We start from the raw sequence: 26,625 nt of genomic DNA on the forward strand, positions 1-26,625 counted from the left end.
TAGTCTTGATCACCACTCTTATATCCTGCACCCAGATCAGTGGGACCTCAGAAAGTATGTGTTGGTGGTAGGGAGAGAGGAGAAAAGAGAAAGAAAGGAAAACAGCACCTGGCATGTAGTATCCATTCAGCAGATGCAAATTTCCTTCTCTTCTAAAAGGCTGTGAATGTGCATTTGGACAGTATCTAGAAATGAAAATGGAATGGATAGTAAGAAAACAAATACTCACCCTCAAACAAAATTTAATCAGGAGGATATAACTATTAATGGTTTACAAGAAAAGTAATAAATGTACTAAGTGAGTAGATTTCTCTTCCTGAAAGGGTTCAGAAACTACTGAAATCCATGCTGATTTTAAATTGTGTCAGGATGCAGGGATTTGGAATTGGGTTGACATACCTACTTTTGAACACCAGGGGGAACCTTGTGTTAAATTGGTCTGAGCATAATCAGTTTATGCAACAGTATTTCAAAGCTGCTCAGTCACTTTGCTTAATTTAACTAACTCCAGGCCCTTGTTTTCCACAAATTCTTCCACCTAATCCCCAAAGTGTCCATTTGTAAAATGAAGACTTGCTATTTTTTATTCAACACTGCTGAAAATCCTCATCTCTAAGACAACTTATTCTAGTTCTCTACAGTAGTACTTTAAATAACCAATCCAGCAGTTTCTGATGAAGTAAATGAAATCTCAGCATATTTTCAATACTTTCCTCATTTATTCTTAGCATGATGCCGGGAAAGCTTTTTAGATTTTGTGCTATAGGAAGCTGGTAGATTTGAGTAGCGATCAATCTTCTACTAGTACTAAGCATATTTTAAAAACTCAGTATTATGTTATGTTATCACAAATGTATTTAAGCAAAAAGCAATAGTCACATTCCTTTGTATTCTCCTAGACAAGCAGCTGTTTAGAGTGACATACAGGAACTTCCTTCACATTCCGTACCTTCTCTCCTGCAATCTTGCCTTCAACTGTTAGCTTACATCTGTAATTTGGTCCTCTCCTGTGGTCTCCTTCTTGTAATTCTCAGCTACGTATGAAGATTTAGTCACCTGCATTTTCCACAATTTCCTCTGTTTTAATATTTTCGAAATTGAATTACTCCCCTGCCTGATTCTCCCCACCATAAATCTGTGCTTTCTTTTCTACTCCCCACTTGCCAGGATGGGATCCCTGTCGTTGCATCCAAACAAATGTTCTTTCCTCCAAAAGCAAACATTCATTTGTCCACTGGGTTCTTGAAGTTATTTTACATGATCCTTTTCATCAACCTGTTCATTTTTAGCCTCTACTACTGTCTTGAGTCAATATCTCCAGGAAATTACCACAACAGTTTTTTCATAATAAAAATCTAATTGTGCTTCAAATTCCCTGGTGTTCCCAGTCACCTGAAATTGCTTCCAAACTCTGTGGGATATACATTAAAACTCTTTATTTGTGTCTCTTGCCTACTTTGGCAGCCCCCCACCTTGCCACTCTCCATATTCTGCAGTATAACCAAGCTGAAGGGGTGAATTTCCACATTTCTTTTCATATTTGTCATCCCTCTCTTTCCACAGATTTGTCTGTCCAGAGAACTCATTAGCCCTTAAGAATTTACTCACAGAACATCTCTATTATGCAGTTCAACTAACTGCTCCAAGAAGAGTGAGCCTCTCTCACATGTGTTTCTTGTTCTTGCTCCACTTAGGACATTGTGTTAGGTGCTGAAGAGAGAAAGATCGAGATTAGCTTTAGCTTGAGGTGGCAAACAATCCAGAGGAAGAGTCAACGTTGCTCTATTTACCTCTGTGGTTTTCTCCCTTTCTACTTCCTTAGCATTTGGTGCTCACATGTTTCTGTAACCTTGTTGAGCACCTGTTTCCTCTAGATTGTGGCCGCCTTAAGAGACTGGCACTCAGGGATCCCTACTATGTATTTGTTAAATGAATGAATGCATTCTATTTTTAGAATAATTCTATTCAGGATGAGATAAAGTTGACCTTAAATTAGGAAGATATGGGTTTCTTAGCAATTCTTATAAAACTCATGATTAAAGAATGACTATTTGAATATAGAACAGTTTAGTTTAATAAAATACTTGACAATACTCATTGTCACACAATGCGTCAAGTATGGCTGAATTTTTGTCAGTAAGGTAAGATCTGTACTTATTAAGATTTCAAAAGCTATTTTTCTATGCTATTCTATTAAAAGTTATTAAAATTGTGCTTTAAAGATTAAATTCTATAATTGAGCATTCTAGCTAACCCAGATAATCTCTTTCTCCACCTGATGTTATTTCAAATTAAACATAATTATTTTTTTAACCTTTAGGAAGTATTCTGAAAGAGACTGTGTTCTATAAATATACTGAAAGAGGCATGCATTATGAAGGATTTGGATGCTATTCAATGATGTATGACTTGGCTTTAACTTTTTTATTCTTAATCTCCCAGCTTTTCTCTTCAGAAGGGCAAGAATAGCTAATGGCCTTTCAATAAGCCCTTAGCAAATTTTTCTTTCAAACCCATTACTTACTGTGAAGGTCAACTTCATTAGTAAATTTATCAGCCAAAAATATGTATACTGAAATGAATAGGCCTAATGTCAAGTGCCATAACTACATCCTGGAAAGGAGAGAATCTGCTGCATTAATTGATGCAATTAAGTGATACATACTTTCTGGGCCATCATGCAATGGAAAGTTCAAGATATCATAGCCTCTCTGCTCCTAATCCTTATAACCACGAATGGGACTAAGTAATGGAGTAAATATTTATTAATATAATTTGAACCCAAACCAAAACCCACAGACAAACAAAGGATTTAAATTTACTTCCATTAAGTTCTTTGAAAAAATGTTCTGTCAAGGCAGGTCATGGTATATCTGTGATATCAATGGTACAGAGAAGGCAGAGTTGGGGAAAACCAGAATTTTGTAGATGTCTAAGGAAAGGTGGTAATAGTTACATTAGTAATTGGGGCACTAGAATCTCTTTGACCTGATTGAGATTGAAACTTTATTGTGTTTTATATTAATTATTTTTTTCTTTACCTGAAAATTATGACTCTAGTGGCTATCATCACAAGGGTCAGTCTCTCATAGAAAAGATTTAACATCCTTCAACATCATCTTCTCCAAGACAATTTCTATCCATTCTAACCCAGTCCAAAATTCCTTTGTTAACCTCAACTCATAACAGAATCAGTTCACAGTGAATTATGTCTTTTAACAGAGTAAGACATGAATAGGTAGGAAAAATTGTTGATTTATTATTATCAAAAAGTAAAACAAAACGTTCTCCAAAAGATTAGGAAATATTTTAGTCAGAAAAAGCAAGAATAACAATGACAAGTTTTATAAAAGTTAGAATAAACTTCTGTATAGTTTTAAGAAAATTAAATAGGAGTTACAACAAAGTCCTATTGACTTTTAACATATTTACATTTTAAAAATAGTTAAAATATTTATTTGATCATTGAGAGGATCCAGAATTAATCACTCACTCACCAGGATTGATTTATTTTTTTGTGTGTCTTTTAAAGCATAACCTTGCTTTGCAATATTAGATCTTTATGTTTAGATTTCCTTTTGCAATACCTCTTTCAGGGTCCAACCACAAAATCGTTGACGTTTTGCCTGGTGGTCAGGACATATTCAAGGAAATCATGACAAAAGCTATTATAATGTAAATACACTTTGATAAGATTTCTTGTTCATTTCCTGGCAGATATCTACATTCAGCCATGATCATATACCGTGACTTGAAGCCTCACAATGTACTGCTTTTTACCCTGTATCCCAATGCTGCCATCATTGCGAAGATTGCCGACTATGGGATTGCACAGTACTGCTGTAGAATGGGGATAAAAACATCAGAGGGCACACCAGGTAAGAGAAAGTGGGCTGGGTAATCCTCTCTTTAAGATGGATAACCAGCATCCTCAGATGTGAGTGCAGGACAGTCGAAAGAAAACCGTATTCTATCACACTGTGTAGAGCGAGGTTTAGTGTCTAAATAATGGTGACAATTCCATTGACATTTTTATTATTGTATTTTGAAGAATTAAAAATAAAGAGTCAACTGATACAATTTTCAGGGCAAAAACTGAGTAAAAAGGGGAGACCCCATGATGTCAAGCAATATTTTTAAAAGTTAGATTTTTACAATCTTGAAATACTCTAGAGGTGGTAAGAAATAACACACAAGTTTTGATCTAGGTAGAGTTGACACTAAGCTAAAACCAAACTCAGGCCCACTCATTGCTTTTATATCTTTGAAACCCAAGGTTCTTTATACCTTAACTAACTTGATGCTTATAATCTCCATTTCTCACACTCAGTGGGAATATGTATACATTTTGCTGCACAAATATAAAAACATGTTTGAATACAGATGGAACTGACACTTCTGAGACTTCTCATATAGGTTATGTGCTTTGTTGATGATACTCTTAAGTATCAAAAAGTATATGTTCCTAAACACTTATGGCTACAAGAGGTTTGCATAAAGGCTTTGACCTGGGTTGTCCTTGGTTGCACCATCCTGGTTTTTTTTTAATTCATATTTTTTTTTAGTTAAACACGGATACAATATCTTTATTTTGTTTACTTTTATGTGGTGCTGAGGATGGAATCCAGTGCCCTACACGTGCAAGGCAAGCGCTCTGCCACTGAGCCACAACCCTAGCCCAGTAGCACCATTCTTGATAGAAGCAAACTTTATTCTTATTATAGGTCTGTACAGGGGTTTAAGGCTTTAGATACTACTCTTCAGTTTTGTTTCTTTGTAATCTATAAGTTGCTAATATTTCAATTCCGAAAAACAAAACAAAATAAAAAAAAAACAGATTTACTCTATTTGGCCCTGCACAGTGGGAAGAGTCCTGGTTATAATAGAAAGTGAAACACGCCCCCTCTTCCTACCATTGTGTCTCTGGCCCCCAGGACATGCTGGCTTTTTTATTTTCTTGTCTTGGATTTAATGTTGCTTTCTGGGTTCACCCCCATCCTTTTTTGGGGGGTTGCCTATTTCTATTATCCTATTAATATTACCGTTAACTGATTCTACTAGCAGTGGAGATCTATTTCCTGTGCTTTATACTTTCATGTTTCGTGGTCTTAACATGCAGCGTGTGCTTCCCACCTGTGCTGTCTACCCCATGGAGTCCCCCTTCCTTTCTCAGTTCACCTCATCTTCTACTCACAGGTTCATCAGAACCTCAGCCTTGGATTATCAAGAATCATTCACAGAGCCAGTGACCTGTATAGCCTTCTTGTCTTTCAGATTTCCATCTGAGCAGGAAGGACGAAGCTGAGGGATTGACATCCACAGCTCCACCTTTGTATCTGGTTGATTAGTTGTAAAAAGGTACAGGGGACTTCATGTCAACTAGATGATTGCAGGTCAATTAAAACACCATGCCAAAGACAGAAGAAAATATACTACAGGTGATGTCACTAGGCAAAGGATTCTAGTTTGTTTCCCTCACCCCAAACTTGTGTACTTGGATAAGGTGATGGCCCTGATTGCCCAGATTACAGTGCCTGTTTTATTTTGGCGCCAAAAGCATATTGTCTCTTGTTTTGCATAGCTCCAGTTTAGAAATAGAATGTGTGCTCTCATAAACACTTCATAGTATATATTCTGGCTGAGAGTATCTCTGGGATGTTCAATAATAATAAAAATAATTATCATTTCTTGAGCACTTGCTGTGTGCCAGGCACCATACCAGGTACATTAGAGACATGATCTCATGCCAGATCTGAAACTTTGCTATTATTTTCTCATTTGTAAAATGAGAACATGGAGGCTCAGTAAGATTATGTCACACAGTAAGTAGCTAAAATGATAACTCAGTATAAATGAAACCTGAATCTAGAGGGATTTTTTGCTCCCTACCATATGCAACTCTAATATTTACTTGAGGAGACTTAAATATTCAATCTTAGTTATTAAAGAAGTAAAACAAAACAACGGAGCTATGGATAGCAAATATTGTCAACTATAGTTCTGGAAAAACCATCTTTGAGGGTAAAATTCCACATGCCTTGTATACTCTCACCTAGGAAAAGTGTACATAGCATGGAAGAATTGCTCATTCTTCTCATGTGACACTGAGGTGGGCTGGACTCTTCATGTGGGGCTTGCTATTTTTCCTCCTGCACCCCCAACCTTGTCTTTGTGTTCACAGGGTGCTAAGCCTACTATTGAAGTCTTATCCACTGAAGGGGCTAGTGGATCTCTCTGGTCACTACTGATGTGCCTCTGGACTTGAGCTCTGCCTCTTCCGTCAGTGGTCTAGGCCACCGCTAGCAGCTAGCTCAGTTCAACTGGGTTCACACTCGGAGCCTTTCATTTACCATATAATTTTCTGGTTTTGGTCAAAACCTTTCTAAGATTCTATGACCATAAAATTCTTAATACCAAGCCAGATACATGTTCCTGATCTCTTAGAGTTTCTATTGACTTTTGGTGATATAAACATGGAGAAAGATCATGGCAGAAAAAACCCAGACCTAATCTGTTTTCTTCTGCCCAGTTTTCCCTCAGATCACTCAATACATTTTTTTCTTATCAGTTCCCCAAACTCCTATTTATTATTACAACACTCTAGTTATCTCAGCCCTAAACTCTGCCTCAAATTTCAAATAACAGCACCTATCATGACTGTTCCTACTATCACCGAACTTTCCTTCTCCCAAGCAATTCTTTCTGAGAAGACAACAGTTCTCTCTCGTGTGACTTGTCTGTGTCTTTTCCTTTTAATAGATCTTCTTGTTATTTTTATGTCTTTTAACATGGAAACTTCTTGAGAAATGAATGACCATATATTCATTAAACTTCTTTGTGTGTTTTATGACCCTTACTGTGGTGTCTTTCCTCTGGGTGTGCATGAGAGTGGGGGTGAACTAAGTTGCTTAGCGAGGACTGTAAGAATCACAAGCCTTTCCAGTATGTGAACTACATGCCTGGCTTACGCTAAGCCCTTTGTGTGGGCTGATTATCTCATTTAATCCTGAAGGTCCTCTGATATAGGTTCTATTCCTAGTCCTAAACTTAAAGCATAGGGAATGTTAAAAAAAAAAAAAGTCAGTAGGGCAGTTCAAGATGCAAACCCACACGGTCTAACAGCAGAGCCCCAGCACCACGCAGTCGGGGGTCCAAAGGCAGAAAAAATTCAGTGATTATACTGTAGTGTGATGCCTGTCTACATGTTGAAAGGTAAATGGGATGGATGATTTCAACTTTAAATAACTTGGAAAGTTTCAACTTTAACTCAAATGGATTTCCGGCTGAGAGTGACAGTTAATTCTGGGTCCTGTGACAATTGCAGTGTTGACTGAGATGAATGCTGAATGCCGACTGATGGCTTCCGCTCTGTCAACATCCATGTAAATATGACAGTCTTGGGTAAATAAGATGTTCTCTGTTTACTCACTTTCATCTGAGATTATGAACATGCCATGCTCATACTTATCTGGAAGTAAAAAAGAAATAAAATATATGTTTTTTAATACCTTGTGATGTATACTCAGACTTAATTCATAAGTTTCTCATTTTCTTTATCTATGGATCTTTATTTACTTGTTACACGTGTTGAAATGCAAACTTCTCTGAAAAATTATTTCTAAAAATAGTTTTTAGACAATGAGTTATATTTTCCTAATTATTTCAACACTGTAATTGTCATACTTCTTCAAGGGAAAATGAAACTGATTTTATTCATTTATGCATACATTTGACAATAATTTATTGAACATTTATGAAGTATCAGAGTGGATCCACCACTTAATAGCTGGGTGGTGTTCATCAGTAAATTGTTAATGCAGTCAAGGACACTAGAAATTAATTGGATGAATTTAAAGAGGCATTATAAGGGTATTATAATTTAAGTACTTACTGAATGTATAAATAATCTTATGTTCCCATAGTGGGGATCATGTCAATGGAGACATGAATTTTGAAAGGGGGAAGATAAGGTTAAAAGCATTTCCATTTTGAAGTAAATATTCTTTTTCATATATTCATGATTACCTTTCTTAATGTCCTCTGAATCATTGTGAAAAAAATTCCAAACTTTTGGGCAACTCTACTCTGTGAATTGATGCCTACAGAAATAAAAGCTATAATAAAATATATATGGTGGTGTTAGATGTACTGGAGGAGAATTTAGAAATTAGACCAAATGAACCCTCAAGTCTCATCCTGTTCTATGATCCTGATTTCAAATTCTAATAGTAAAATTATCAAGGAAAGAAATATGCTGAACATTTTAATAGTCTTTGAATAGTACATTGATCTAATAGATATTCAACTAACATGTTAAATGAATAATAAATAATTAGACAAGATTTAAATCAGATTCCAAAATCCATTTTAAATTCTAAGAGATAAGCATAAAGACAGTTAAGGAGCTAGTTAATGTGTGGGTAGCTCATTATTTTTAAGGACTCTTTACTTTACCATTGATTATATTTGTGGCCTTAGGAAAACCACATAACTTTTCAGAGAAGCATGTGCCATTTGTAAAATGAGAAGTCTCTTCTGTCTACCACAGGTAGTGGTGTGCATATCATATTAAACATTCAAGGTGTCTGTAAAATGGTATAGTAATATGAATCAAGAGCTGTTAGGTTTGTTTATATTATGTGACAAGTAGGCTTTATCAGGGATATGTTTTAGAAGTCCTAATTACTTACACAATTCATAAGCTCAGAGTGTGAGGGTGGTGTTAGATGGTTACATAGGAAAATGTTCTTATTCTCAGAAATGCAAAATATATTTAAGACTGAAATATTAGGTCTGTTACTTACTATAACATGTAAATATTACCTATATTATTATTCAACTGATATGTAAGATAGCATATTGACATATCAATATATTTTCATATCTAGAGAGTGGGAATGCCAATAATTAGTACAGTGGGGAATATCATGCTCAAATTTTATATCTCCATCTTTTTGATTCCTCTGCCTGGTGAAGGACTGCTGAACTTTCCCTCTTGATGGCTGTTAAATGGAACAATTTCCACATGTAGTCATTTATTCCTGGAAGGCTGTGAGCTAATACACTGTTCTACTTTCCTGACTGCATATTTAAATTGCTATAATCAATGTTCATTGTAAAAAAATATGGACATATTAAAAAAGAAAATAAAATGAACACAAATTTTAGCACATAAAATCATCAGTATTACATCTGAATGCATTTTTTCTAGTTTTTAATCTATGTACATTCCCATCAACTTTTTGTTTTGAAAATATTCAAGCCTACAGAAAAGTTGAAAGAATAGTACAATATATACCCATTTCCATTATGCATAGATTCATTGATTATAAACAATTTGCCCACTTGTTCTCTCTCTTGCTCTCTTTGTGTAAGAATATGAATCTTTGAAATTAAATTGTAGATGTTGCACTAGGTTTTTGGTAAACATATAAGCGAGTATTTCCTTAAACTAAAGACATCCATTTATAATAATTCACAGTACCATTATCACATTTAAGAAAATCAGATATTTTTTCCATACATTTGATAGCTTTATATCCATCCAGAATTATATTGTACAATTTCTTTGCATTTGTGTTATAGCATGTTGCCTTATGAAATTTTTTTTTATAGATTGCATAGTATACATTGATTAGCTGTTTTCCTTTTGTGGATGAATTTCTTTGGATTGCTGATATTTTTACTATTACTAATAATATTGAAGTCACTCCATTTTTCCCTGAAGTGTTTAAAAGAAATTTGGAATAAAAGATTTATTTTCCTTTAAAAGAATTTCAGGTATGAGCCTGAGAGAGAGGACTTTTATTTGTTCTAATAACTAGGGTTTTTATTTTTATTTTTTCATTTGGTAGGACATGTCCTCAGTCCTGGAAATAATGGAAGCATTGGAATTTTAGTCCAGGTTATAGGGACTTTAAAGGAAGTCTGGAAAGTTCTTTCCTTCTCACCATCTCTTTTTAAGTCACTGCTCTGGTAATAGGTTTTATTAAGAATGAGAAAAATGATGCAGGTTTGTTTCCTATGAGGCTTCATTTCTTTAATTATGAATCTCTACTTAATAATTTATTTTTGAATGTTTATCCTTATCCCTCAAATTAATCTAATTGAAAATTGAAAATTTTATAATGGGGTTATGAGATCTTATAATAAAGATTGAAAGATCTTATTATCCTTCAGGCTCGACCTTGGGGTGAAGTGTCCTGAGACAAGGCTATTCACTGATCTATCAAGCTGTCTGTTTATAGAGGTAGCATGACATGATTTAGAACTTATCTCCCCAACTCTCTTATATGACACATAGCTTATGAATATACCCTCTTGGATGAGTGGGCCCTAGGCTTGGGCATATTTATTGCTGTATTTGCTTGCTTTCAGGGTTTCGTGCACCTGAAGTTGCCAGAGGAAATGTCATTTATAACCAACAGGCTGACGTTTATTCATTTGGTTTGCTACTCTATGACATTTTGACAACTGGAAGTAGAATAGTAGAGGGATTGAAGTTTCCAAATGAGTTTGATGAATTAGCAATACAAGGAAAATTGCCTGGTAAGTTCTATTTTTATGTACAATAAAGATTTTTTTTTCCCTTGATACCAGCCACTTCATTTCTAAGTAGTTGTATGCTGAGTTCATTTAATAGCTGATGATTTCTGTTTAGTGTATGGACATTTTAAAATCCTGTGATACATTAATAAAAACCATATGAAAATGTAAGAGCTCTAGGTCTAAAGAATCTCAAGTGAATATTGGTGTATCTGGCATTATATTTAGAATACTCAGGGAGGGAAAACTACCTTTAGGACCTAATTTGGTGGCTTCTAATTCTCATAAAGAATTACCATGTGCCCACTGGCCCATAATATTTTCATTTTCTTGGAGTGAAATAGTTTATATGCAGGAAGGAAAGCTTGAATTATTTATAACAATAATTTTATTAATAAATTATTAATAAGAATGAGTAAATGAGTATTTAATAAGCTCAAACCTTATTTTGAATGGTTTTCCCATACTTTCAAGAAATCCTAGGACCTTGTCATTCATTCTGTGATCATCACTTTAGTTTTCACTATGAAGTATCCATTTAAATTTATTTAGCTGTTTCTCATGTATTCTGCTTTCTTTCTCATTTAAGAAATAACTTCTCAGTGTACACTATGGGCCAGGTATAAAGAATATAGCATTTGCTGTTCCTTTTAGGGGACCTTTAAAGATAATGGCAAAAGAAATTTATTGTTACTTTGATAAACTTTGGATATGAGCTAGGTCAATTCCCTTATTTTAGCAGTTAGGTTTCCAGGGAAAGTATCCCATACTCTCCTCTGCACCAACCTGAAGTATGGCATTCCTCTTATAAAAAACAAATGTACACAAACCAGTTGTGGTGATATGAAAATTAAATGCTTGCTTACTTTGAGTATTAAAAAGTGTTTCCATAGAGACCTGATTAGTATATAAGCAAAAGTGTTTTCAAAATCTATTTTAAGCCGGGTGAGGTGGCGCATACTGTAATCCCATGGCTCAGGAGGCTGAGGCAGGATGATCAAGTGTTCAAAGCCAGCCACAGCAATGGCAAGACACTAATTAACTCAATGAGACCCTGTCTCTAAATAAAATACAAAAAAGGGCCGGAGATGTGGCTCAGTGGTTGAGTGTCCCTGAGTTCAGTCCCCAGTATCCCCCAAACAACAACAATAAAAATTTACTTTAAACACAGGTATGAAATGGAAATCTCTTATTTTTTTTTTCATTTGGTATTTGTGTCTCTTTTCTATACCATAAGGAATAAAAACATCTGTTTTAATGTGTTTAGTGGAGACCAAGTTGTAAAATTTGTTTTAGTTTTGTAATATGTGAGTTCACAATAATTATAGGATCAGGAAGTTCAGTGTTTTATGTTTTCCTTTGCAATGTTTGAACTTCTAAATATGTTGAGAGAAAATAAATAACTTTTACTTTGTTTAGTGTACTTGCATTGTATTTTTTCATATTTCAGATCCAGTTAAAGAATATGGTTGTGCCCCATGGCCTATGGTTGAAGAGTTAATTAAAAAGTGTTTGAAAGAAAATCCTCAAGAAAGGCCTACTTCTGCCCAGGTAGTCTTATGGTCAAAAATTGTTGCTTTGTGTAGAACATCATATACATATATATATATATATATATATATATATATATATATATATATATATATATATGTATATATATATATACACACATATATATGTATATATATATACATATATATATATGTATGTATATACACATATATATTTACGTATATAAACATAATATGTAAAAATCTTCAAATATATGTACTCAAACACATAAATAAACACAGACACAAACATAGAGTTGAAAATAATTATAAGGTGGGACTCCTATAATCTCCACTATCTTGGCACACACAGAAAATATATACAGCACCCCAGATGTCTCTGTGTGTGTGTGTGTGTGTGTGTATTTCTTCTGTGGAATGACTCTTTGTTATTTTGTCCATTTGCCTGCAAATCACAGTAAGAAAAGGACATTCTTCAAATACAGTATACTCATCCTTTTTAAATTATATATGTTAAATTTTTTTTCCCTGAGTTCGTGTGGCTTTCCTTTTTCAATGTCCCTTAGAGTATCCCATAATGAGCAGAAGACATTCTTAATTTTAATATGTATAAATTTGGCAATCTTTTTTATGGTTATTACTTTTCAAGTCCTGTTTTGAGAAGTCCTTTCACCCAGAGTCACAACAATATTTACCTATGATTTTTAAAAATATTTTTAAAGTTATGCTTTTGGCATTTAATTTCTTAATCCATGTAGAATTGGTATATTTATCTGGGTCCAATTTCCTATTTCTAAATAGAAAACCAGTTTTTCCAGCTTCATTTATTAGTTTCTCTTCCTTTCTTTCTCACTGATCTGACATGAACATTTTGGAATTTGTCAAAAATACATAGACATCTCCATACACATATTTTCTTCCATTGGTCAACTTATCTATTTTTCCTGTAGCTTTATTTAATTTCTTCTCTTCACTTATTTTTCTTCTCTAGGTATGTTTTAGCTATTCTTAGCTTAATTATACATAAAATTTCAAATCATTTGTGATTTGTTAAACTGTGATTCATCCAGATCATCAGGATTAATAATCCAAACTACAGATAAAACTACATTGAAAAAAATGACACATATGGGGCTGAGGTTATGGCTCAGTGGTAGAATGCTTTCCTGACATGTGTGAGGCACAGGGTTCAATCCTCAGCACCACATAATTAATAAATAAATAAATAAATAAATAAATAAATAAATAAAGGTATTGTGTCTATCTACAACAACAACAACAAAATTAAAAAACGACTACACATAGTTTTATACTGGGCACGATATATCCTCTTTTGTGTGTGTGTGTGTATGTGTGTGTGTGTATGTGTGTATTTTTTTTTTAATTTGAAAAGAAAAGAACAGATCAAAAGTGCCAACTGACCAGAATTTTTGAAAGAATTATTCTTCATTCAATTCTATATTGCTAAACTTCTGGTCAGTTGACACTTTTAAACTGTTCTTTTCAAATTAAAAAGAAATACCAAATATACAAATATACAAAATATGCATAGTTTGAAAGTGTTTATTTGTTTCAGTGTAATTTTATCTGTAGTTTGGATTATTAATCTTGATGATCTGAGTAGATCACAGTTTAACAAATTCAGGTTTTGCTTGATAGAGCTACGACATTTAGTTCTATATTCAATCTTTAAAGAGGAATAACTTTATATGTGTGTTGTTTTGTTATTTTAAAACTTTCTCAGGTCTTTGACATTTTGAATTCAGCTGACTTAATCTGTCTGATGAGACACATTTTAATACCCAAAAACCTTATTGTTGAATGCATGGTTGCTACAAATCCTAACAGCAAGAATGCACGAGTTTGGTTCGGCTGTGGGCACACTGACAAAGGTCAGCTCTTGTTTCTTGACTTAAACACTGAAGGACTCACTTCTGAGGTAAATCTGAATACTCTTTAAATCATAAGTCTTTTAGAACACTTACTTTAATATATTTTAAAGCATATACCAATTAAAATTACTTTGAAAGAAATTAGATAAGAGCCAATGCAGGAGTATTATTAAATTAACTTTCTCTTAGAACATAGGAATTTGCATGAAATTAGTCTGGTGTGTTTTAAAACCAAAGTATATATGGGTTTTGGGTCTGAGACAGGTAATCTAGTGCATGTGATTTAGGGAGTGAGAAGTTTGGAAAGAAGTAGAGGAAGCCAGAAGGGATTGAGGCAGAAGCTCAGCACAACTGTGGTTTCTGAGGAAACTGAGCCTCAGCCTCTACTCATAAGAAACTCTGGAATGTGAATAGCACAACAGAATTCCTGCCACCCAGCAAGAGGACCAGCGTTTAATTCTCACATGTCAGTTAGTTGTCTGCTGCCATCTGCCCAGAGGTGAGGGTGGTAGAACCCGTACCCTGTGCCCATTAGCTGCTGGCATTCTGTGGTGAAGAGAGCAGGTCTGTGCAGATGACAGCCACCATTCACAGAAGCTAAAAAGTTGTTGATAAAACTTATTAATAGGTAAAATTTTAAGCTGAAAAAATAACCTAATATTTTGATTTTTGCCTCAAAATAAATGTTGTCCCTAAAATTGTGCTTAAGATTCAACAATTCTCTCATATGGTTTTGTTGGAATGATAATTGAGACTGAAAAATAATTCGGAATTTTGGTTTCAGATGCATTCTAGGTAGGCATAAATTGTTTGCCAGTTAACTCAAATATTGTTCAAAATTGAATAAAATTGGCATTGTTTTTAAAAGTAAATGCACAAAGATAAAGAAGTTATGTATGTTGGTGAAGCATTTTTTTGTCCTATACAAGTTCTTGTTATTGAGCCAAGTCCTGTAGAGAGTATTATTTTCTGTTAACAGGAGGTAGCTGATAGTACTATACTGTGCTTGGCCTTGGTGCATCTTCCTGCCGAAAAGCAAAGCTGGATTGTGTGTGGGACACAGTCTGGTACTCTCCTGGTCATCAATACCGAAGACGGAAGTAAGAGACACACCCTTGAAAAGATGACTGATGCCATTACCTGTTTGTATTGCAATTCCTTTTCTAAGCAAAGGTATGTAGGGTTGTGGATTTAGTTGAGTGAAAATCATATACCATGTAGATGATTTAATTTTATACAAAATTTTTATCATATTGCCAAAGATTCCTCATTTTTAGCCTATTTTCATTGGTTTGCATCTACTCAAGAGAATTGGGCCACAATGGAAGTTGTTATTTTTCTATGTGTAGGGTCATAAAATGAGCCAACTGTTTCTTTAGGCTATTACCTCAGCTGTGATCCTATATCTACTTCTCCTCAAGTCAACATTCCTTGGTAGGGCCTCTTGGAAGACGAATTTTATTAATTCTTTCTTTGAATACATGTATATACATATGTATATTGCCAGCCTATTATTTACCAGGCTTAAACATGTCGGTAATATAACCACAAAATTGGAAAAGAATATAAGAAATTAATAAGTTATATAGGTAAAAGTGACTAAACTCTTATCATTTATAGGGATCTTATCTCAAAGAAAGTTATCTAAATGGCAAAATTTCAGATATGAGTCATATGTTGACTACTAGACAAGACAATGTCCAGGGGCCATTAAGATTATGAACCATATACTTCTCTAGTTTAAGTCATTACTTGAAGTATCAGAAAAATGTGAAACAAAAGTTTTTGGTACCTGAAATAAAAACTTCACTGGCAATTTTGAAGCTGAAACTCTTTGGACATTTTTAAAGAAAAAATGTCACTGATGATTAAGCAAGCAAGGTAGACTTGATTCAAGGCAATCATGATAGGAGAGAGAGATTGAACCCAACACCACTGACACAGAAGTGGGAGAGTTTTAAGGTGAGCTACAGTTGTAGAAAAGTGTTGGAGGATCCTGTGGGTGCTTGTTAACACATTAACAATAGCCATCTGCTTTGGCTAATGTGCTCTCATTGAAGGTAGTCCCCTGCTCTCCCACAGTGACTGGGAAATAGGGAGGCCATTTCTTTTGATGACTAAATTTTAAAGGGATGGCTCCTAGGTCCTTGGGAAAGACTTTCCTGTATATAAAACTGTCAAGAGGCTGGGGAAAGATTTACATCTCAAAGGGGCTGAGAAAGAATTTATAATTGCAAGTTTTCTAAATAAAAGCTCCAAGAAAATGGAGGGCAGGAGACTATAGTCAGCAAGAAACCTGCCTAAAGTTCAGTCATGCTGGGGAGAACTTTAAGGACTTCTTAGTCAATATAAATGCTCTTTTTGGAACAACTTTGGCATTTTTTTTCCTTTTAGCAAGCAAAAGAATTTTCTTTTGGTGGGAACTGCTGATGGCAATTTAGTGATTTTTGAAGATAAGGCTGTTAAGGTAATGTGCAATGCATTCTACATCAAATTCATTTTAAACCCTTTGTTTTATGTATCTCATCCCTCTGCTATGTGATTATAAACTCCTTGAGAACAAGGATCATTAAGTTCTGCTTTTTAACTTTTTTATTGCTTCATAAAGTCTTGAACACAGTAGATCCTCTGAAACACTTGCTGATTGTATTTTTTTAAATGAATGAATAGGATAACATGATAGATGAGACTGGATTTGAAGTGTTAGAAATGGTATGAATGAAGCAGCTAATTCCTTATAAATATATTGTGAAATAAAACAACGAATATTCAAATTTTAAATCTGTTTTGTGCCCTGAGGGCACAGTTTAGTAGAGAGTGTTCTTAGCATAAAGCCCCAGTTCAGTTCCAAGTACCACACATACACACACACACACACACACACACACAGGAGGGGAGGGAGGGAGGGAACAAATTTGTCTTGCCATTAACTTTTTCTTCACACTGAAAAAATCATTTAACTTTATGATCTTCATTTTTTAAAATTTAGTCATTAAAGCATTAATTCCTTTATCTACCGACTCAACTATGGATTCATTTATTCACTCAACTTCCTACCCACTCATACTCCTCGATACCCAAACCTTACTATCTAAAGAGAGACACAGAGGTGGAGTAAAAGCCCCAGGTTATTCCTCATACAATTTTTTTTATGAAGTAAAGAAGTTGGCTATAAGGATAATATTTTAATTGAGTCCTGTTTTAGATACTGAATATTATTTATACTTTGAAAAGTATGTCTGAACTTTTATTTTGATATCTCTAGTCCTTTAAAATGGGAAGTAGTTTCAGAAAGCAAGAATTTTATTGTGTTCCATTCCATAGATACTCAATATGCTGAATGTGTTTTCTCTTTTTGTCAAAGTGTAAAGGAGCTGCTCCTTTGAAGACACTAAATATAGGAAATGTCAGCACTCCACTGATGTGTTTGAGTGAATCCGTGAATTCAGCTGAAAAGAACATCATGTGGGGAGGATGTGGCACAAAGGTTTTCTCTTTTTCTAATGATTTCACTGTTCAGAAACTCATTGAGACAAGGACAAATCAACTGTAAGTTGTTTCCTTTCTCTGCAGCTAATCTACCATCTATTTTTGTGGTTTACAATCATATCAATATTATTGATAATCTAAAATGAACACATTTTAAAAATGCATAATTTAGTTGTCTACTATAAAAATAAATACACATCATAGAAAATTCCAGAAAGCAGAAATGCATTTTAAAAATTCAACTTGTTTAATCACTTTTGGAATAATATATAAACCCATCATTATCCTACTGTATCTTCCAATTACATTTTTAACAATTTTATTATCTCTGTTTCAAATTAGACATGGAATTACAAGGCAGTCAACTCACTATTGTACTAAATCCATGAGTTTCATATGATATACGAATATATGTAATATTCGTATATCATATGTAATAATATGAATATAATATATATATACAGTTTGGGGTAATTTCATTAAGAATAAATTGTAGAAAACAGATTTGTCGGATTGAAGCCATTTCTAGGTTTGATAATTGATTATCAAAATTATAGCCAAGCTAGTGATACCAGTTTCAAAAAATAAATAAATAAAATATGAACCTCATTCCAATTTTTCAATTTTTAAATTGTAATTTAACCTGATCTGTTTGCTTCTTTTTATTATTTTCCTTGGTGATAAGCGATGTAGGATGGCAGTGGGCAAGAGCATAAATTAAAGTTTAAATATTGACTTCGGTCTTTATTGGTTTTATGAGCTGGTGAAGAACCTTTCAAATCTTCAGCTATCTCTTACTTGAAGATCAGAATACACTCTGTTTCAAAGGGGTGTTTGAGAGATTAAATATGAAAATTAATGTAAGGAGCTTAATATAGTGGTTAGCACTTGGTAAGCTCTAAACAAATGTCAACTATTATTATGATTGTTAGTAGCTTTGGGTCACAAATTCCTATTTCAGGGACCATCCTAGTTTCCAGTATCCCTCTAGTTGCCCCAGATTGAAATTTGGGAATAAGCTTTGATCACTTTCCCCCATTATTCACTTGACTCTCTTAATTATAAATATCCCTCAAGTCCTTTTACTTCTCATTGCTACCATGAGCCAGACTATCATCCATCATCTATGCACCAACAACAGCACCTTCCTCTCCAGTTCTCGTTAAAATTCTTCAGTTGCATGCCATTGTCCTTTGATGAAGCCCAAGTAGCCTACCAGGCCCACCATGATTTAGTCCTGCTTACCTCTCTAGATTATGTATTGAACTTCTTAGCCCTCTGTGCTTTAGCCAAACTGAAATTGTCCCATTTCTCAAAGACAGTCTTCTCCTTTTGTCCCCCGGTCTTTGGGTACGGTTTTCTCTTTTGTCTGTTATGACCTCTGTCTATTTCAGTCCAAATGTTACTTCCTCTAAGTGGCTGTTCCTGATCCTACCTGTCTTCGATTTGTGCTTCCATTGCATCTGCTGTTTCCTTCCATAACAGCTGTCACGTTTTTATGATTGCATTAAAAATAGTTTCTTAATACCACCAGACCGGCTGGTTCTGAACATTGACTGTGCCTTAGAAACCACAAGGTAGGTCAAAATTATCTTGTGCCTGGGCACTACTGCAGACAATGACATCAGACCAATTAAGCTAAAAATAGGGCCCACTCTTCAGTGTTGTTTTGCTTTTCCAGTTTTCGGGTGATTCTGGGTTGGACATGGTCAGGGTTAAGATACACTGTGATATAAAACCTGGTGGATGAGGATTTTAGTTGTCTGCTTCTCAAATTTGATAACTCGTATGTGGTAACTGTTTGGATACTTGCATTCCCATTATTTCATTTACATTTTTAACCCAACTCTACAAGTCTGATAACCCTTAAAGGAAAGGCCTGCAATTGCTTCTTTTCATGGAGCATTTTATGGCATCATTGGTATCAATCAGCCCCCTTAAAATTCCATATGATTTGGAGAATAGATGCTTCATTAGAGGACATCCACAAATATCAGTCTTTCAAAGATAATAATCTCTCAAAAGAAATTATGAACCAGTACCATAAACACCTGTAAACACTTGAAACTATTGCTTTTTTTCTAAAAATGCATCTTCTGTTTCCTGGACTCTTCCCCATTAAAGAGATGTCATTTCATGAACCTGTGTTGCCTCATCATCTTTATCTCCTTATCACCATCAGCAAACCCTGAATGAAAGGCGTGGTAGTTAGTTAAAGAAGTTATCTTTGGAGCCAGGAGACTCCAGAGGATTTGCTTTGTGTCCCTGGTCTACAACATGATAGTCATGTGACCATGAGAAAATTCTTTAGCATTTGTAAGCTTTTCTTTCTATAATTATATACATTGAGATTATCATATTATACAAGTTTATTTTAAGAATTAAACAAGATAACACACAAATATTTTGTGTTTTCTAAAATTCTGTGTTAAACTTTGTGCTAATTGGAACTATCTTATATTAAGATAGCTAGCACCTCAAAAGAAATTACTTAAAATGTAGTGGCTTTCTTGCAAAATATTTTTATCTCCCTTGGCAGAATAAATAAAAGTGGAGAAAATAATATTTACACCCTAGGATATATTAATTATTGTCATATCCCTATGGTATTTTCATATTATCTTTGTGATTCAATTGCAATTTTAACTATTTTTACTTTTTTCTGGTAATTCATTCTGTTCTATTAGTTTGTTCTTCATCAGTCCATCCTCTGTCTGCTATACAGTCAGAACAATTAATAAATTGCCTGGTGTATCAGAGGTACTTACTCATAATAACTCCTTATTAGATTGTGAATATGTAGAAAACACATGCTTGTCCTTAAGAAATTATCATCTAGTGTGAGGGAGACACTAATAAATAAGTACTTTATTTATTTGTTTGTTTATTTATTTTCCTATTTTTATTTGGAGATAGGGTACTGCTAAGGTCTCTAGGCTGGGTTCCAATTCATGATCCTCTGGCCTCAGCCTCCTGAGGAGCTGGAATTACAGGTGTGCTCCACCATGCTCAGCTAAAATGTTATTATGTTTAATAAGGACTATAAAAATACAGCTACAACAGTGGGGAGAAAGAATGGTTGCTCTATTTTGATAGGTCAGTGAGGAATTCCAGAGGAGCTGACATTTAGGTTAAGCCTCAAAGGCTGACTAGGAGCTTGCCATGCAGATACGGCTTAGGATTGCCAATCTGTTTGTGAAATACACACAATGCCACATGTCTTAGGTTGGCTGAGAGTTATTTTAAAATGCTGGTATTTTTCCTTCATTTTAAAAGGGGGTAAATGGTAAACAATTTACTTTCCATTTATGCTTGGACGATGGTGATCTTTTTCTTGTAACTTGATTAACTTATGTTTCTGCAAGAATACCTTTCCTTTTAGCCCTTAAAGATAGGTCATTAAACTTGAAATTTCAACATCTTATGCTTTATAACTCTAGGTATAGATGGCTAGCTTTTAATTTTCCAAATATTCATTACCACAGTGATTTAGTTGCAACATCTAAAAGTTACAAATGTCATATTTCTTTTAAAACTTAAGATGCAACATATAATTCTATAAAGAACCAGGTAGTGCTGAAATTAAAACTAAAACCAGGAATAAACATTAACTATAGTCTTTATTTTTATCAAGAGAAACCAATATAAAGTAACCAAAAGTAAGTAAAGTAGCAAAGTAAGTTTCATATTCAATTTAGGATGGTTACAGGAGAACATGGGCAATAGTCTAGCTTATTTCCAAAATAGTGTTAAATTTACATGCCTTAGGAACAACCATAAGGTGGTATCATGACTTTTTTGACATTCTTTTTTCCTTCCCTAGGTTTTCTTATGCAGCTTTCAGTGATTCCAATATCATAGCTGTGGCAGTAGAGACAGCTCTCTATATTGCTAAGAAAAATAGCCCTGTTGTGGAAGTGTGGGATAAGAAAACTGAAAAGCTCTGTGAACTCATAGACTGTGTACACTTTTTAAAGTAAGTTCTGTGGTTATTTTCTGCTTGCCAGAACTGTCTCTATGCTTCAGAATGCACAAAGGAGGGAGCTCTGCTTATTTTTCTTTCTTTTTCCCTGTAAATAGAAAATTTTTGAAAATGCAGAAACAAAATTGTTAATGGTTGTCAGCACCATCTTTTGATATCCTGTACATTTCATTTTGGGAAAATAAAAGAATAGGAACATACTATATGGTATTACTAAGAATATTCTCTAGTGAAACAGTCATTTTTAAAAGTGGCCATACTGGATTCTAGACTACTGGGTATATGTCTAGAATTGTCACAGAGTCAGATGTTACTATATATAATTAAAACTACTTTCCCAAAGATTCTGTAATATAAAGAAAAAGGTCACAAAATGACCTGATCAGTGCACTAAGTAAGGAGGGAGGCTCAAGACCCTGACAGACAGACATGGCGATCTAATTCAACATGTGAGAGACAAAGCCCTCATAATGTATATAGTCATTCCTCCATATACTTGGGTTTTGTGTGCACAGATTGAACCCACCTAGGATCAGAAAGTTAGACCTATTACGGTTGCATCTGTACTGAACATTTTATTGCCATGATCCCTTAAACAATACAGCATAACAACTATTATACAGCATTTACATTTTGTTAGGTATTATAAGTGATTTAGAGATGATTTAATTATATAGGAGAGAAAGTAATATGCAAATACTATATCATTTTACATAAAGGAACTTGAGCACCTATGATTTTGGTAGCTGCAGTGAGCGGGGAAGGTTCCTAGAACCAATCCCCCTTGATACCAAGGGATGACTGAATTGTTATATATTCATAATTTGAAAAGTTATTATATGTACATATATAGAGAGACAAATCTCTTTTATCCCCTAATTGCTGATGAAATTATTAATGCATACTTTCTTTATGATTCCTAGGGAGATAATGGTAAAAATAAATAAGGAATCAAAGCACAAAATGTCGTATTCCGGGAGAGTGAAAACTCTTTGCCTTCAGAAGAACACTGCTCTCTGGATAGGAACTGGAGGAGGCCATATTTTACTCCTTGATCTTTCAACTCGTCGAGTTATACGCATAATTAACAACTTCTGTGATTCTGTTAGAGTCATGATGGCGGCACAGTTAGGCAAGTTTCTTTTTCATGTCCTTGAAGATTATAAAAATATGCCTTTATTTTAAAATTTAAGTTTTCACTTTCCAGCTTTGTTTGGAGTTCCTTCAAATTTCACATAATGAAACAGGTCTGGGATACATTTTAAATAAGGCCCTTTAAAATGTGGAGGAAAAAGCTGCTCTTAGTCCCCCAAGAGAAACAGATGACCGAGGTTGAACATTCAGCTTGGGTCTTTTTTTTTTTTTAAGTTTTCTTTTTCCTTTTAGTTGTTGATGGACCTTTATTTTATTTTTATGTAGTGCTGAGAATTGAACCCAGTGCCCCACACATGCTAGACAAGTGCTCCACCACTGAACCACTATCCTAGCCCCTTGATTTGGGTGTTACTTGCTTTTTTCCTTATTACCTAAAGGCAAAAATGGGAAATACATAGCCTTGAGTATGTTTTGCTATTTCATTCAAGAAGTTAAAGCAAATGTTTATTTTGGTCATAGTCCAAGCTGCCCACCCTTGGTAAAGAATACCATTTGGTTGTTCATTCTATAAAAAAATTCTTGTAGCAATATATGCTGAACTCCACAATCTACAAATATTGACAAATCATGATAAGTTTTGTTCAACCTTTTATGTCTGTTCTGGCTCTTATGTGAAATGTATTTTTCACATAAAATGTATTTCAATGTGTTCCTTTGATTAATTATTTTATTCAGAAAGCTATAATATCTTATATACAAAGCTGATCACAAAATAACAGTGTAGGGTTTAGTTCTGCAAAAGTAAAGTTTATGTAAGTTTAATATGTCAGCAATACAATGTTTGACCATGGTGAAGAAAATAGATTCTTTTTGCAAGAATATCTTAAGAAAGGTGTTTCTCCTGTACCCTCACCTGTTTGTCATTTATAGATATCAGGGTTGCACAGAAGTAGATTAGATGCTCTTGGTGATTGTTAACTACCAGGATGGGTCCACACAAGCAGATTAGTAGGTCTCAGTGGGTTATCTCCCTGTCTTATTTGATCAATATTGTTTTATTTAATTTAGTTTGTATGTACTCTGGAACCCACATGGTTGTTCATAATTGAAATTATATTGACATTTCAGTAGATTATTATTTATTTTAAAATAAAAAATAAATTTAAACATAGACTACAAGGTGCACAATGATGTGGCTTCACTGTACCTCTCTTATATAGCATTCATCAGTCATGATTTTTTTCCCCAACTAATGTCAATATCTTCACCAGAATATAACCTGCATGTGAGTTGGGTCTGTGTTTTTTTGGACATCTCTTTACTCCCAGGACCTAGCCTATAGCCTAGTACATACAAGACTTCTGATGAACATTTTTCAGATTAATTAGTGAATGACTTGATAATATGATATTGTGATGGAGGGTCAGTTATGCATCTATCCAACTCTCTATCCCCATGCTTCATATTTGTTCCTTGTAGTATCAAAAACACTTTTATACACATTATCCATTTAATAGTATAATTTTAGAAGAAGTAATGTATAAAATTAAACCTATTTTATAGAAAGCTTTAGCTGCTTTCTCAGATTCACATAATTAAGAATTGCAACTTTACTGTTTTTTGATATAGTTTAATTTATTGTATTGATAGAAAACTTCTGTATTTTGTTTTTTAAAGGAAGCCTTAAAAATGTCATGCTGGTTTTGGGGTACAAACGGAAAACTACCGAAGGTATACAACAACAAAAAGGTAATATTTAATAGGATGCTGTAGTCCAAAGAGTGCAATGATGTGAATGAGGAAAAGATATTGTGTTTTATAAATTTAAAGTAGATATTACATATACTTTTAGCAATTTTAATTGATAGTTTCTTTACAGTGTAAATAATTTAGGCAAATTTCAATATTAAGTTTCAATGATTTAGGAATCTTAAATATTTATTTTTTCAGATGAGGGAAAAAGAACAGTCACTATAAAATGAGAACTACTTCAAATTTAAACTAAATGTGAATATTTTTTGCTTATAACTTACCTATATCCAGATGAGGCCTAATGTTGAATAATGTTGGAAAAAGCTCTCTTTGTTTCAGTAAATGAAATGATTGGTTATAAAGTTGTCTATGTGCCTCTTGAAATTTGGTAGTTAAGACCTTGTGTATTATTAACATTTTATAAGAATATTTTTTATAAATGGCAATAGTTTAGTACTTATATATAATGAAATATAAATTAACAAAATAAAAATATTTTATAATGGATGTTTGAAGCATGATTTTATTTTTTTCTTTTTATAGAGATACAATCTTGCTTGTCTGTTTGGGACATCAATCTTCCACATGAAGTGCAAAATTTAGAAAAACACATTGAAGTGAGAAAAGAATTAGCAGAAAAAATGAAAAGAACATCTGTTGAATAAGATATCAGAAGTCTTTGTCTTTAGATAGGAAAATTATCTCTTGTAAATATCTCTTTAAAATATTTATGTTAAAAGGAAAACTTCTATCCTTTGAAACAACTTGTGTATATGAATAAATGTTTATATGTTTTATTTTTAATTTAAATATATGTAAAAATAGTTACCAGTGAAAATATGTTCTAAGGAACTATTTAAAATACAGTGTTATATTTCCTATATGCCCTAATTAATTTGGGGGATTAATTAATAAGTATAAAATACTTGTAGTACTCATACTAAAATTTTCAATGTGATCATTTTTGTTTCATTATCCATGCTGAAGGTAAATTTTATTTTAAATTTTGTCCTTAAGACAGGATTGTTGTTAGCTGGGCATGGTGGTGCACACCTCTAATCTCTATTCTCTAATCTTGGTGACTCAGGAGACTGAGGCAGAAAGATCACAAGTTCCTCTTTAACTTCAGCTATGGGGCAATACAATGTTTCAAAAAATAGAAATAAGAAAGACTGGGGAAGTAGCTCAGTGGAAAACTACTGCTGGGTTCAGTCCTCACTACCAAAAACAAACAAACAAACAAACAAAAAAACCCACAAAAGACACAATAGTTGCTTGCTTTCTAGAAATAACCCAAGGTGAAATGAAGATATTTTGGGTAGTTTCCCATATAATACGTTATTTATTGAACTGTTTTTAAATGCACTAACATACACTTATAAACAGTCCATTGAATTTTCACTAATAAGGCTCTCTGTTGCTGATGCAAACCATGCATCTCACAGTTTCCTCTAAAATGAACATTTCCTCTAAAACATGACACATCAAATCCTCAGATACAGGAAGGACATAGTTATCCTTTTTCTAGTTTTCAACTATATCTTTGAATGTGGGCATCCTGAAACTTGTATTATTGGTGTAAATACACTGTTTAGTTCTAGAGATATTTTTGTAATTTTGTTTTGATTTTCAGTGGTAAGCCAACCCATTGCTATTTATTTCCTAATTTGCTTTTCTCTAATGCTTCTACTCATACTCTCCTAAATGTATGACCCTGCACACCCTACATCATTTAGACAGAAACTCTATTTTGAAAATTATAGAATTCTACAACATCCACAAAGACCATGGGGACAAATGTGTCACTCACTATTCAGTATGCTAAAGAAGAACTTCAGCTACAATGGGTAAAAACAGCTGCTAATCTAGTCTTCTATATTAGACCTAACTTGTTATAAATGTCTTCTCAGAGTAGGAGTATCACTGCCAAGAACACATGTAAATATGTGGTTATCTTTCTACTCCAGGAAAATCACTTTTGGTAAATCCATCGGCCCTGCCCAGTATTCTTCATTTTAAATAATTCTCCATGATAGCATAACAAGCCTATTTGATATTCCCAGAACTGACTTGCATTTTTATTATGTACAGACTTAAAATTTATTTCAATGAAGGATAATCAAACTCTTAACCCTGAAACAGTTTCCACTTTTCAAAGTGACCCATGTTTTAATTTATTATGTAATTAAGCACAAAAAAATGCATACATGAGGAGCTGGGGTTGTGGCTCATTGGTAGAGTGATCTCCTCGAATGTGCGAGACCCTGGGTTTGATCCTCAACATCACATAAAAATAAATAAGTGAAATAAAGGTATTGTGTCCAACTACAACTAAAAAATAAATATTAAAAAAATGCAT

General features: G+C 33.8%; 1 protein-coding gene across 2 annotated transcripts in view; it reads left to right on the forward strand.

Annotated features, from left to right (window-relative positions):
- Lrrk2 (leucine rich repeat kinase 2) overlaps positions 1–26,376 on the forward strand; it is a 127,686-nt gene extending 101,310 nt beyond the window's left edge. For both annotated transcript variants that reach the window (XM_048802542.1, XM_015493229.2), the window contains exons 41-51: positions 3,718–3,878; positions 10,378–10,548; positions 11,996–12,096; positions 13,801–13,995; positions 14,928–15,121; positions 16,343–16,415; positions 17,313–17,497; positions 21,261–21,413; positions 22,343–22,551; positions 24,192–24,263; positions 24,810–26,376. In XM_048802542.1, coding sequence (XP_048658499.1) covers positions 3,718–3,878; positions 10,378–10,548; positions 11,996–12,096; positions 13,801–13,995; positions 14,928–15,121; positions 16,343–16,415; positions 17,313–17,497; positions 21,261–21,413; positions 22,343–22,551; positions 24,192–24,263; positions 24,810–24,931 — 1,636 coding nt within the window. In that variant the 3' untranslated portion in view covers positions 24,932–26,376. The remainder of the gene's footprint in view (positions 1–3,717; positions 3,879–10,377; positions 10,549–11,995; positions 12,097–13,800; positions 13,996–14,927; positions 15,122–16,342; positions 16,416–17,312; positions 17,498–21,260; positions 21,414–22,342; positions 22,552–24,191; positions 24,264–24,809) is intronic.
- The last annotated feature ends 249 nt before the right edge of the window (positions 26,377–26,625 follow it).

This window comes from Marmota marmota, unplaced genomic scaffold (assembly GCF_001458135.2).
Source record: "Marmota marmota marmota unplaced genomic scaffold, marMar, whole genome shotgun sequence".
In the NCBI taxonomy this organism is placed as follows: Eukaryota; Metazoa; Chordata; class Mammalia; order Rodentia; family Sciuridae; genus Marmota; species Marmota marmota.